Source organism: Gossypium hirsutum, chromosome D06, assembly GCF_007990345.1.
Source record: "Gossypium hirsutum isolate 1008001.06 chromosome D06, Gossypium_hirsutum_v2.1, whole genome shotgun sequence".
Lineage (NCBI taxonomy): Eukaryota > Viridiplantae > Streptophyta > Magnoliopsida > Malvales > Malvaceae > Gossypium > Gossypium hirsutum.
In genome coordinates, this window is record NC_053442.1 from 332,518 (window position 1) to 347,360 (window position 14,843).

General features: G+C 29.1%; 1 protein-coding gene across 1 annotated transcript; it reads left to right on the forward strand.

The window, feature by feature from the left end:
• Positions 1–6,045: 6,045 nt before the first annotated feature.
• Positions 6,046–7,860, forward strand: LOC121218147 (protein SHI RELATED SEQUENCE 7). The gene is made up of 2 exons (XM_041094858.1): positions 6,046–7,118; positions 7,327–7,860. The coding sequence occupies exons 1-2, from the start codon at positions 6,560–6,562 to the stop codon at positions 7,689–7,691; spliced, it is 924 nt and encodes a 307-aa protein (XP_040950792.1). The 5' UTR covers positions 6,046–6,559; the 3' UTR covers positions 7,692–7,860.
• Positions 7,861–14,843: the final 6,983 nt, after the last annotated feature.

Genomic DNA, 14,843 nt, shown 5'->3' on the forward strand with positions numbered 1-14,843 from the left:
TAATTTTGATTTTGTACCAAAATTATCCCAAAGGGAAAAAGTGGCTATTTTACCAAAAAAAAGCCCTTTTTTAAAAAAATTTACCGAAATGGGCCGACTTTTTGATTATTTACCGGAATAGGTCATTTTCAGCGAAATCGCATCCACGTCAGCGCGATGTCAGGGTACGTGTCAGATATCGCGTCCACGTCAGTGCGATTTGCTGATGTGGAAGGAAATCGCGCCCCCTAGGAGGCGATTTGCTGGCTTGGCATGAACAGTGTGTTTTTAGCTTGGAAAACTTTGAAAGGCCATAACTTTTGGCTCGGTTGTCCGATTGAGACGAATTTTTTTTTGATTTCGAATAAATTTTTGAGATCTACGCGCTGGAAAACTGCTTAGAGATGAATAGGGACTAATTTGTAAAGTATAATTTGTTAGTTACGAGTATAGGGACTAAAGTGTAATTATTTCAAAATTAGCATGAAATTTTTGTATTTAAGAATATTTGAATGTTATGGAAGGATGAAATTGAATTTTAATTGAAAAACGAAGCTTATATTTGAAAATATGACTATTTAGGTTTTAGGGACTAAATTGAATAAAATAGAAAATTTTAGGGAACTTCTCAAAAGTGGAATGAGATGACTTATACCTATAACAGGATGATATAAGACAATTCTGTAAAAAAATATCCGGTGTTTACTTCAAATAAATGAGGAAAATAACGATTTGAATGTTTCAAAATTCAATTTTAAACCGAAAAAATTAAAATTTAGGGGCAAAAAAGGATCTTTTTTGATGAAAACTTCGGAAAACCGCCTTTGGTAGATTGCCAGCGAGTAGATCTCGAAAAGTTATTCGAAATAAAAAAAATTCGTCTCAATCGGACAACCGAGCCAAAAGTTATGGCCTTTCAAAGTTTTCCAAGCTAAAAACACACTGTTCATGCCACGTCAGCAAATCGCGTCCTAGGGGGCGCGATTTCCTTTCACGTCAGCAAATCTCGCTGACGTGGACGCGATGTCTGACACGTACCCTGACATCGCGCTGATGTGGACGCGATTTCGCGGAAAATGGCCTATTCCGGTAAATAATAAAAAAGTCGGCCCATTTCGGTAAATTTTTTGAAAAAAGGGCTTTTATTAGTGATTCTCTCGGAAAAAGTTTTCTTAAACAAAAAATTAAAATTACATCATAATTATATATTATTATCAAGTACATTGATAATGGAGTTAAAATAAAACACGACAAGTTATCTCTACTTTATTTATCAATTTTTAATAGATAATTATTTTATCCACTAGCAATATAATTTTTTTTACTTCACAAGCAGGATTAAGGGACCGCCACATATTATTAATTATTTAATATTTTAATTCCGTAAATAGAGTTCAAATACTGCTACTTGCCCTTTTTTCATTATTAATTTTTATTTTTTAATATATCCTAAATAGGACATGTGTTATCCTTATAACCCTATGTTGTGCGAAAGCGTGTAAAAGAGTAAAATTATTGTACTAAAAAATCACACTAAGTTCAATTCCCAGGAAAGAGAGGTGGATCACAAGGATCGCTTAAGTACCAAGTCTTTCCTAGCCAGAATATTCCTCAATCGTAATTTAATAGCACAATAAATCACTACAATCACACTCACAATTCATGCAGAATAATACAATAAAGAACACAAGAATTTAACGAGGTTCAGCAAATTTTGCCTACGTCCTCAGGCACTACCAAATATATTTCACTCCAAAATACAAGTGAGAATTTACAAAGAGAGAGAGAGAGAGAGAGAGAGAACAATGCCTTAAGTAGAGAATGGCAAATATGAGATACAGAATGTGAGATGATTATGCCTATTTATAGTTGAGGTTCAGGGATCAACAAGCAAAGTCACTTTACAATTAGGGACCAAATATTGCAAATATCTCAGATTTCTTATGCCAATATCTCGATACCCATATCTTTGACTTTCCAATATTTGATACCCATATCTTTGACTTTCCATAAATATGGATGATTTCCAATATCCTACTCACGGGGTCTAAAAAATTTATTTACAGTGTACCGAATAATTTTCCATTTAAATTTAAACTATAAAACAAACAAAATAGAATATATTTAACTAACCCATATTTTAAAAAAATTACAACAATTCCAATAAAATAAATAAATATAAGAACTAAAGACGAGAATTGGGGGTGGAGATAATCCCAAAATGGTAAATATACTATTTAGCCCCTTTAAAATATATGAAGTTACAAATTAATATAACAGTAAAATTTGCACTTTGACTCTTCCAAAATTATCACACGTAATTGTTTTCCCCTAAAGTAATGTGAATTAACGATATTGAAAGCAATGTTTTAATAACTGGATTTTGAATTGTTTAGATTATTGATTTTTAGTTTAATTGATTGTTGATTTAATAATAATTAATTTTTAGTCTGTTCTTGTAGCACGTTTTTTAGTATTGCTTATGCATGTAATCTTCCTTTTGCAAGTGATTTTTGGGATGATTTTGCTGTCGTCCTCTCTAGTTTGGCGAATGCTCGATTCTTTTGTCGATTTTTGCTCTCCGCTTTGGACCACCCGGGGCTGATTTTCGTACCGTATTAAGTGCTTGCAATCACTTCAGAAATGTCGTGTTTGAGTTGTGACAAAGCCAATTGCAACGTGTCATAATGTTCTATTGATGTTGAGGCTAAAGTCTTTGTTGTGTTAATAGAACTTATCATTCACCATCTACAACGACAAGTGTACGAGTGTTGTTATTTTTTCCTCTAAATTGTATGGTTCCAGTCATTCAATGAATTAATAAATGGTCAAAAAAAAATTTGGCCAAATAGTTTTTACTTGTCTTATGCTCGAATGGACCAATCCAAATTACTTATTTTACTCTATTAAAAGTAGTGAAATATTACTAACAAGTATTGTATAAATGGTAAGGCATATTGCGTTTTTAAAGAAAAATGTAGGCCAGAATCTTAAAAATGATATTATTAGAAGGATCAACTACGAACTCTAAATATGGACAATAAAATTATGATTAAGAATACAAAATTAACGAGATATTAAAAGAAATGGTTTATAAATTTAAATTCGTGTCTAGGTTGACTGAACGTGATCCTAGAAACAATATTTTATTAAATTTACGGCGTGTCATGTGACATGAAAGTAATAACATGAAGAATAACGAAAATTCAAACATTATTTCATTGTGTTATGCATATGTATTATTTAACAAAAATAATTAAAATATGGAAATTAAATTTGTGAAATGACTTGTATTCTAAATTGACATTATTGATTCAAAGATTAATTAGAAGCAAAATTCATTGTGAAATGACTTCTATTCTAACTTGACATTATTGATTCAAAGATTTAGAATCAAAATTCCTCGTGAAAAATGTGATTTCCATCAAGAAACTTTTTGGAATAATTAAGAACAAAGAGATTGACGAAAGAAAACAAATTCCCTCAGGAGACACGTGGGAGAAAATAAAAATAGTCACCAAAATGATTTATTGTTTATGGGATAATTTAACATTTAGTCCCTGGGCTTGTTAATCTTTTCCGCTTTGCTCCTTAACTTTTTTTTGTCAACATTAATCTCAAAGCTTGGTAACTTTTTTTTTCTCAATTTGATCTTTGAACTTAGATTTTGTTAAGGTGTAATGGTATGGCATTCCAAAATTTCATCACACCATCGCTTGAATTCTTTTAAAAATTTTATAATTTCTTTATAATTTTTAGGGTAAACTATACCCGATGTTAGTAAATTATTAGGAAGTTTACGTTTTGGTCACTCAACTTCAAAAAGTTATAAAATGGACATAGAACTACTCAAAAGTTTTCATTTGAGTTATTGAGTTGTTAAAATTATTGTTGTATGGCCTTCTCTATTCTCACTGCTCGCACCAATATATCATAAGCTCTCCTTCCTATTCTTTTCTACAATTTAGTTTTTTTTATGAAATAACTTTGAACATCACGAATTTACGAATCAAAATCCAAACAAATTTATTCTCCGACATTAACCGTTAGATTAACTTGGCTCTAAGGTATTAGGTATGTTCTTCTACTTGTTTATGGGTACTAATCCACTGTTTCGACCATTGAATCATTGCTTGAAGCTTGTTAGTTAGATTTAAAAAACAAAAAGAAAAAAACTTAACAGTCTAGTGACCATTTTGTAACTTTTTAAGATTAAATAATAAAAACTTACTAATAATTTAGTGATTTTGGGCGTAGCTTACCCTTTTTCAATAAAGTTATATATATTTAATGATTTTTTTAATTTAATAAAAGTAATATGTTGAAATATATTGTAATAATTAAATGATTCATAATCTGTGTGTGAGTATCAATTAAAAAATAGTAAAAGGAAAAATCAAATCTTAATTACAGGAAAAGTCAGAAAAGTACATGCGGGTTTTCCGGTAAAAGAACGAATAATTGATGACGTGCCACGTGGATAAACCTGAACCATAAGATGAAAGTTCAACGGCGGAGATTCAAACCTTTATTTGAGTAGATTCATTGAAACTGGAAGAGAAACTGTAGAGAACTGCCCACTGAACAGATTCATGTTCTTACATGTTTATCCCTCTACAAAATTTATGGTCTAATTTCATTTTTAGCCCCTCTTAAATTTCAGATATAATTCTTCTTCAATTTAAGTTTTTCAATTTTTATAACAATATTGATCTAGTTCTAACTTGTTCGGAAATCGATTCTCATATTACAAAAACTAAAAAAATTAATTCAATTGAGTAACAATATTAAACATCACCGTTAAATTTTTGACCTAAAAATTAACAATTCAATTATTTATATACAAAAAATTTAAAAAAATTAATAGTTATCGCTCATATGCATTGTTAATAATTAGGCCAACTTTTAAATTTTTCGTAAAAATAAATTTTAACAAATTAAAGTAAAAAGATTTAACTTTTTAATTTTCGTACCGTAGAGAGATAATAAAATTAATAATTAGACCTAATATTATTAGTAGCTCCAAATTTATAATGCGATTAACTATCGCTTTAAAATGGTAACATGGATTCTTTTCGTAGATAGTTTTTTTTCCGTATACAATTTTTATTATTACCCATAATCTCTTCCAAACTCTTAAGTCAGAAGATAATACGCACATAAACACGCTCAAACCTATATCCACTTGTTTATTGCAACAACAACAACTAACTTAACTATTGCAATAACAATAGTATCAATTGAACTAAGGCTTAATCGACAATGTTGATGATGTTATTAAAACTAGATTTTGTTACACCCATGATGTGAGTGAAAGAAAATATTATATGTTAAAAATAGTTTCTTTTAAAATTTATTCAATAGTAAATATAAGTGGAGTGGTAACAAATTTGTATTTTAATACTATTAAACACATGTTCAATTTGAGGATCTGTAATTTTTAATTCTTTTATTTGAAAATGATATAAATGTATGAAAAGATAAAAATGTCATCATAATAATATTAAGGGTAAATTACACTTAAGGTCACTGAGCTATTAGTAAGTTTACGTTTTGGTCACTCAACTTCAAAAAGTTACAAAAATGGTCATTGAACTATTTGAAAGTTTTCATTTAAGTTATTGAGATGTTAAAATCATTGTTGTATAGCCTTGTCTATTTGCACTACATGTACCAATTGAAAGCTCTCATTTCTCTTCTTTTCTATAGTTTGATTTTTTTTTCATGAAACAACTTTGAATGCCATGAATATGAGAATCAAAATCTAAACATTTTTCTTCTCTAATTTCCAACACTGACCATTAGATCGACTTGGATCTAAGATATGTTATTCTATTCGTTGATAGATATTGGTCCACTAGTCAGATCAACAAATCGTTGTTTGCAACTTGCTAGCTTCTCTTTTTAAAAAAAAAACTTAATAGTCCAATGATTTAAATAAATTTTTTGAATAGTTTAGTGACTTAAATGAAAACATTTGAATAATTTAGTGACCATTTATTAAATGACTAAAACTTAAAATTTTCTAATATTAATTAAAATGATTAAATATAGTATAAACAGATTAAGAGAGATTAAAATCAAAATCATATATATATTTGGTTATAATTTAGGAGGAGAGAGATAGGGAGCTGGTTTTGGTCATAAATGAGGTAAGGGTGTAGCAGAGGGCGGAGGGCAGTTCTCATGGCGGCGTTGCAGTGGCTTAAATTCCGTGCCATTATTGGTGGGTAAATTGAAGTGATAGAGAAAGCCAAAAAAAAAAAAAAACCCTCCTTGTTTTTCTTTATTTTATTTCTACCCTAAAAGAAAAATAATATTTTTAACCTCAAAAAACATCCTAGAAGAACAAAAAAAAAAACAGATCCTTTGTACTTAAATTTCTACTAATTCAGAGTTTTCAGACAGAACCAGAAACAAAACAAAGAAAGATCAGGTCAAAACCAAAACCCCAACAGTTGTTGTTTAACCCCCCCCATAAAAACCCACTAGTTGATCTTGGGTGGGTTTGAAAGGGGTATTTGATAGTGTGTTTTGCTATGGATTTTGGGTCCAAATTGATAGATTTTGTATCCAACAAATGGCTGGTTTCTTCTATTTAACTGGAAACAAACAAGAAGATAAAGAAGAAAGCTTACATTTATATAGAAACGAAGAGATCTACAACAGTAACAACAGAGGGTTCGAGATATGGCCGCAGTACTATTATCAGCAACCGCAGCAAGCAAACGTGGTGAGCAGCACCTACCCGTTTGGGACGGGTCCTAGTCGAAGAACTATCGCTGGTGGGTTTAATTTATCCGATGAATCATCATCTTCAAGGTTAAGACAAGGAGGAATAAATTGTCAAGATTGTGGTAACCAAGCTAAGAAAGATTGTCTACATTTAAGGTGTAGAACTTGTTGTAAAAGCCGAGGGTTTCAGTGTCAAACACATGTTAAAAGTACTTGGGTTCCTGCTGCTAAAAGACGTGAACGACAACAACAACTTGCAACTTTACAACAACAACAAGAACAACAACAGTTTCGTGGTGAGATCCCTAAAAGACAGAAAGAGAATCAAGGTGGTGTTGTTGTAACAGCTGTTCCTTCACTTGCTTGTACTCGTTTATCACCCACCACCACAGCTACCACTTCAGGTAAAAAAGAAACCTTGAGAATGGTCTAAAATGGTGATATTTTTGTAGACAAAAGCTCACATCCCCACCTGTTTTTTTTAAAATTTTTAAATTCCATTATTTCAGCCACTATTTGATGGTAAAACTGACTAAGAATTTCCATAATATTCGGGTTCCTGTGTTACTTATTTATTTATTAAGGTTTGCTTTTTCTTTATATACATATTAGGGTTGGAACTGGGGCAATTCCCACCGGAAGTGAGCTCACAAGCAGTGTTCCGGTGCGTGAAAGTAAGTGCTATGGACGATGTTGATGAAGAATTCGCTTATCAAACGGCGGTGAACATTGCCGGACATGTGTTTAAAGGTATACTCTATGACCAAGGACCTGAATCTCGTTACACCGGTGGCGGCGGTGGCAGCAGAGAAAACTCTCAACAACAACAGCAACTTAATCTCATGGCCGATATGACGACGACAGTCGTGGCTACTTCAAGTAACATAGGCACGAACATGCTCGATCCTTCGGTCTACCCAGCTCCGATCAATGCTTTTATTGCCGGTACGCAATTCTTCCCACATCCAAGGTCTTGATTTTAACGAGCATTTGTCTCTCCGAAATATGTTATCATCTACCAAAACTTAGAAAGCTCATAATTTAAATGAGAATAGAATCCATATGATAATGGGGGATGTTTTTTTTTTTTAAAATTTAAATTCAGATTTTCAATGACTTTACATATATATATATTATGTTTTTTGATTTGAGTGTACTTTGTGCAACATGTGAATGTGTTTGCTTTCTTGAATCTGTTTGGTTGCAAAGAAAATGGGACGAGAAAAGAAACATTAGGTTTTAGGCATAGGGTTATACATTGCATTAAATATATATGTTTTGAGAATGTATATGTATTGGTGCATATATATTCACAAATATTTAGCATTTATAGGACGTGCATGGGTGTGACCCTCCATTGCAAATTATATATATGCATGTGATTTATGTTTATTTTTAGTTTGAGACTAATGATAGTAGGCTAAGGTACGCAAGGTGTTAAATGGATATCTATAGAGATGCTTCTGTTTTGCTAGCCTTCTAGATTTATCCGATACCCTAGCTTTGCTCCTCGTTTAGAATCTGACCTGATTTAGTCAATTTCTAATGTAATTACTAGATACAAAAGATTTTCAGATAAAAAAAATAAAAAATATATATGTAAGATTTACATTTGATGCACTAATAATTTACCATTCTATAGATTATCAGTGAATTAGATGATGAGTCATTATTTGAAAAAGAATTAAATTAATTTCATTTTCAATGTTATTATTTGATTTACTAATGATGTGTATAATTATAAATTGTTAGAATATCAAATATTAATCTATATAATCAAAAAGTGTTGAACGTAGTAGTCATACAAGAAGAGAATTTAGGTTCGAACTCAAAAAATAATATTATTAGAAGAGGTAATTACAAATTCGAAAAGAAATAATTTTCTTAACCCATAAAATAAACATAAATGTTTGTTATTTGTCGGAGGGATTATGGAAGGGTCAGAACAGGATGATTCTTTATGGTCATGAAATGAATAATAGCTAGCATTGTCCTCAGTGTTGATGCTTAAATCTAATAATAATAATAATAATAATTGGATCGTAGGGAAAACAAAACAAAGTAATAAAAGATTCGTGGAGTTTTATAGAAGAAGATAAGAAAATATTATTGAGGAATTAATGCATTTATAGCCTACTTGACCTAGAAGCATCATCTCCTTGTGCATTTTTCTCAAAAAATAAAAAAGGGGTCACATTGCTAAAGATAATAGGGGAATGGTTATAAATATTGAAATTTGTTAAATATGAATTAATTGAATTAATCACATATGAAGTTCATTAGCAATAGTTAATTAATTTTAATTAAATAGTTAATTTTTTTCTTATTAGTATTGAGTCAATTAATTGAATTAATCACATATGAAGTTCATTAGCAATAGTTAATTGATTTTAATTAAATAGTTAATTTTTTTCGTATTAGTATTGAGTCGATTGTTAATCGTCTAAGGGAGGTTCCTGAGAAAATCGTTCCAATTTGTCCTCCAATTGGTACATATATAGCAGCTCGAGCAATGCCTCGATAATCAATAGGTTTGAGATTGGGATCTCCATGCCCAACCTTCAACGCTAATCCTTTTCCCAAGATTACATATCCATTTTACCAGTTTTCCTCAGTGTAGTTCCATCTACCAATTCCTTATGTGACAAGAAAAAGAAAATAAAAAAAGCCTAAAAATTTAACTCCCAAGTAATTGGGAAAACCATGTTAACTAGAATAAGTACATTAATGTTTTGTATAATAATAATTATTTATGTACGATTAATGTATCAATTTCATGTACCATTAGTAAATAATAAAACAAATAATGGAGGGCTTATAAATAAACAATAACTTTATTTAAGTATAATTAAATATTAATTGTAATTATTATAATTTTATCTGGTTTAGAGTTTACAGTTTAGAATTTAGGCTTTATATCGAATTTCGGGTTTTATATTTATATTTAAATAAAGTTATTAATATTTATTTCTAAGTGATGTATTATTTTTTATTTCATGAGTGATGAAGTATCATCTTATTATCTACGAATGATGTATAAGATGTACATATTGACCAACTGTGCATTAAATATTTACCGAATAATAATATTTGATAGTAAAATGAAAATAAAAGGGTTGGTTTTGCTTGACAAGTGTGGCTGTTGAATCATTTCCATTAGCATGAAAGATAGGATTGCAATTTACCTCACTAGGTCTGTTTGTCATTAAGCTAAAATTTGGCCAAAAAATTGACAATTTTTTTTACCTATTTTGCTGGAATTTTCACCACCTAATTACTTTGTTTTTGAACTTATAAATGATTATTTCAATGGAAGAATTTAGAATAGTATTAGGCGTGGGTAATTACTCTTTTATTTTCATAGTGCTCCTTGTTATAATTAGGTCATTATTGAAATCTTTGAATGCTAGATTACTACAAGAAATTATTATAATGCCAAAAATAATTGAGCTAAATTAAATTGTTTCTTATTATCAAAACATAATTTACTAAGATTTATTCCTCCATTGTTTTTGCTTTTTTCCTTGGAAAAAATTAAACATAATAAAAGCTAGAGGTGAGTATGGTTCGGTTTGGTCGAGTTTTTTGAAAATTTCAAACTATTTATAATGATTAGGTTTGTTTTTTCATTTTCTATACAAATTTTGTGTTTTAAATTTTTGGACTTATTTTGAAAAAAAAAAGCTTTATTTAATGGATTTTTGGCTTATAAAATATTTTTAAAATGATTAATTTCAAGTAAATAAAAATAATTAAAACTCTTATGTAGTATTTTTGAAAATAATTATTATATAAAATTTTAAGATATTTTCATTATTTTGCATCATAAAAATTAAAATTAATTTAAATAATTATAAATTAATAAAAATAAAATTAACTTCCATTCGAATAACTGCGATTTTTCAACTTATATTTCAAAAAATCATCCAAATGCTATAGATTAGATATTTTCATCCCAATATAAAATTACTTTCCATACTTGATATATGCATATTGTATACATGAGTTCTATCTATATTAATTTTAATTTCATCATAAATTATAATAATTGATTCTAACTATAACCATATACCTATAATTTTGTATTTATAATTTCTTTGCTCTAAGAAGAGTATTTATAATCTCTTAAAAAATAATAAACTAATGCTATATATATAAGATAATTGCATACTTCAAGTTTCAAATAATAACATAAAGAGTAAATTAATACATGATTTTGCAAACAAGTGTGGTTTTAATATTACTATATTTAATAATATATATTTTCATCTTCGAAAAATATAAATAATTATTTTTGGTACAAAAATTATAAATAAAATGTCCATTATTAAATGAGGAGGGATTGTATGAAACTGTGATTCTATGTCATCCCTCTCCTTTTCTAATAGGAGAATGACAAAAGAATTTTCTTCTGATTTTCAGCTTTTTCCTCTTAAAAAAAATTCAAATCCAACTAAAACTACTAAAAATCAAGAAGAAAAATCTGATTTGTCATTTTCCTATTGAAAAGGGAAAAGGATGACATGAAATTACAGTTTCATACAATCTTTTCTCGTTACTAAATTTAGTACAATATTATATTTTTGATAACCCAATATTATTGTTATAAAATATTGTATTAATTATCTTACTAACCTCATTTATTAGCAAAATTCAATTAAGGAGAAAGGCATTGTATGAAAAGTCGACCTTTGAAAAGAAAAAATAAAATTAACTTAGAGGGCGTAGTGCCCCCCAACTAACGTAACCTTAGTGACACGAAATATTTATTATTAGTTAATTTTAGATCCCAAGGCCATTTCCCTAGCTATAAAGCTGCCATACTTAATTCATTATAGCCTAGAATTAATTTATGATAATTTTATCAATTTAATTCATTGGCAAATAAAAATAGAAAATTCCGCATATTTATAACTACTTATTATCAATCAATTAATCAAGATTTCAATAGTAATTATTGAAGAATTTTTTACTTTTCCGAAAAACTATCATTTACTCTTAATGGATTGACCCCTCAATGAATTAATATTAATTTCTGAATCGGTGGTAGTACAGTTGTCCACAATGTCTTATATTCTATAGGGTATGAGCTCCAACCCTATATAGATAGATATGCTCTACACACGGTTTGTCTCAATGAGACGATCTTATTTTATTGAATCCGTCATCTTAAAGACTTAAATTTTTCACAAAATCTTAATTTGAAACTCTACTTAATAATAATATCGATTCATTAAAGAATTCATCCTCTCTAATTAAATGACACTCTAAAAACATGTTCGAAAAAAATAAAAACCCAAAACTTAAATTAAAACATACTATAAAATGATATTTTTCTAAAATATTATGAATGGATATGAAGAGGAAATTAAATTGATATGCAGTGATTAATATTTGGTGGGATATGGAATACTTTTTTTAACATTGACCCGATAGTGAATTGACATTCACGTGGGCTGCCCGCATGCTTCCATTGCACATTGACACTTGGAACGACTCTCATTACCCTAAATTAGATGCATCCGGAGAATATGGTACCTAATTTTTCATTGATAAGACTTCCTTGCCCCCACTAAGTCACAAAAATCAAAATATTATCTGTTCACAAAGGTTCTTGAAGTACTTATATATCAATTTCTAACTCTATGTTGGTTGTATTTAAATATCCTTTTACTTTAAATTTTACTATACATAAGTTTTTCTTTTAAAAATTATTATACTATGTAATATTTGATTTTGATTTGAACGTATGTTTTAATGTCTTTTATTAGTTGGCTTAAATTAGTGGGCAAGACCCATTAATCGATTAATGATTATCATCTAAGTTATAATGAGTTTAATTTTAATACTTAATTGGTATTTAAATTTAATTTTAGTGTTTAATTTTATACTCAAACTAAATATTATTATATAGTCTAATGAATATTTGACATACGTGCTTTAGAGGAAAAAATATAAGTACTTATTTAGGAAAAAAACTCAAATATTAAGTAAAACATTGAAGCTAAACTAAGGTGCTTAATTAAAAAAAAACCTTAAATATCAAACTGAAAAAGCTTAAGTACTAAAATGAATATTAGATCCAAACTCAGATGCTAAAGTGGAAGAAAAGGAACTCATGTACACTCAAATACCAAATCAGAAAAGAAAATATTGTGTTTGCTATTGTCAACATGTTTTGTGATACTGGAGATATATCATCTTAGCTGCGCATATATATATATATATATATATGTATATATATATAGGCATATAGCTGTATAATTTGAGTAAAACGAAAAAGGCCCATTAGCTGACCAAAGCTAAACATAGTGTTTTTGGGATACTCACTGATCCTCAATTGCCACAGTTGCTGCTATATTTTGTTATGGAAACTTCCTTAATTATTGAATCCAAAACTGCAAGTATAAAAGATGGGTTTTGGACCTTTGGTCCCTATTCATCCTTATCGTGTGATGAGGAAGGGTAAATTCCACTGACATCCTTGAAATATGATTAGATTCGATTCCTAATTTAAAGTATTTATTGAATTTTTAAAGTATAAATATTGATCAAGTATTTTCCGATTGTCTCACTATTAGCTTAAGCTTTTACTGCTGAGCATGTTTAAAATGTATGTGTAACTATTGAATGAATTGTTTGAATCTGATGTGTTAAGACAGGCATTGCACTCATGAGTTTTAGTAATATTGTTTAATTTTTTAACATGTTAGATCCAAGTTGTTTATATGGTAGGTGCACACATGTTTTACAATATGGTTCATGTCAGAACCAAACTAGTATTTAATGACTAGGCTAATGGAAGGATTTGACTGATACAAAACTAATATTTTGAAGAGGGTTGAGCAAGAAAAAATTGAGAAATAAAAAATCGGCCAGAATCGAAGTGTTTGAACAATTTATAAAATATAAGTTAAAAAACAATTATACAAATGGAATTGAATTCTATTTTTATTTAATTTTTATAATGTAAAAGCAAATATTTTCTATTTAAATAAAAATCACTTCAAAATTCTACATAAAAATTATTTAAAAAAAAACTATGTAAGAGTTATTGAAATTTTTTATTTATTTGAAAAATTAAATTTTTATAGAAATATTTATCAAAGGATTTTGAAACAATAACAAATAATATCTAAAAATTATAAAAAAATAGCTCATTTTTGTCAAAAATAAGTTTTTTTAAAAAAAAAATCCTAAAACTCAAAATTAATATAGAAAAACAAACATAACCAAATCAAATTGAATTATCATGGACGGTTCAAAAAATCCAAAAACCGGACCAGACTGAACCGAAATCACCCATAAGTTTGAGGACTTAATTAGAACATTTTTGACATTTAAGACTAATTTAGAATCGAAGTAATAATTTGGTGATGTCTAATGGAATTAACCCGAAAAAGGAAAAAGGGCAGTAGTGTCCAAACAATAGCATCTAGGGTTTCCGACAGTAGACAAAAATAGGGTGGCGAACTAAGGGTTTTGGCATATGACATATCGTCTTCGCCATTGGCATGCGAAAATCTACTGCTAGTATCTTTTGGTTTATTGGCGTTGTGGCTGATTTGTGGTCCAAAAACTCAGTTTTGTTTATTTTTCATGAAGAAGGCAAAATGGTTGGGATTTTCCATGCCGAAAAAAAGATGGCCAGGCCTGCTTTTCTGTTTGCATGTAAAGCTAACCACATTGCATGCACTGCAGCCTACACCCAAAGTCAAAACTGCTGAAACAATGGCGTGACCATTTTGATATTGGCATATAGGTTACGGAATGTTAGCGAGTCAGATATCTTTATCGCTTGAATTGGATTAAATTATTATTTGAGGATTGAATAAGGTAATTATTTTTATATTGAGTTTGAATTTGACAACTGTCTTTTCATATTGGGACTTGAATTTTAGGGTTTTCAAGAAATAACTTGAAAAAAAAAGTTTAAGCCCCGATTTGAAAACAATTATTAAGTTTAGGGCTTTACTTAGATAAAAAAATTTCAAACCCTAATGTAGGAATAATTGTCAAGTTCAATGCCTAAATTGGCCTAAAAGAAATTCAAACCTTAACGTGAGAACAATTATTTCAAAGCCTAATTTGGACAAAAAAAAGTTCAGGTTCTAATGTGAAAAAAACTA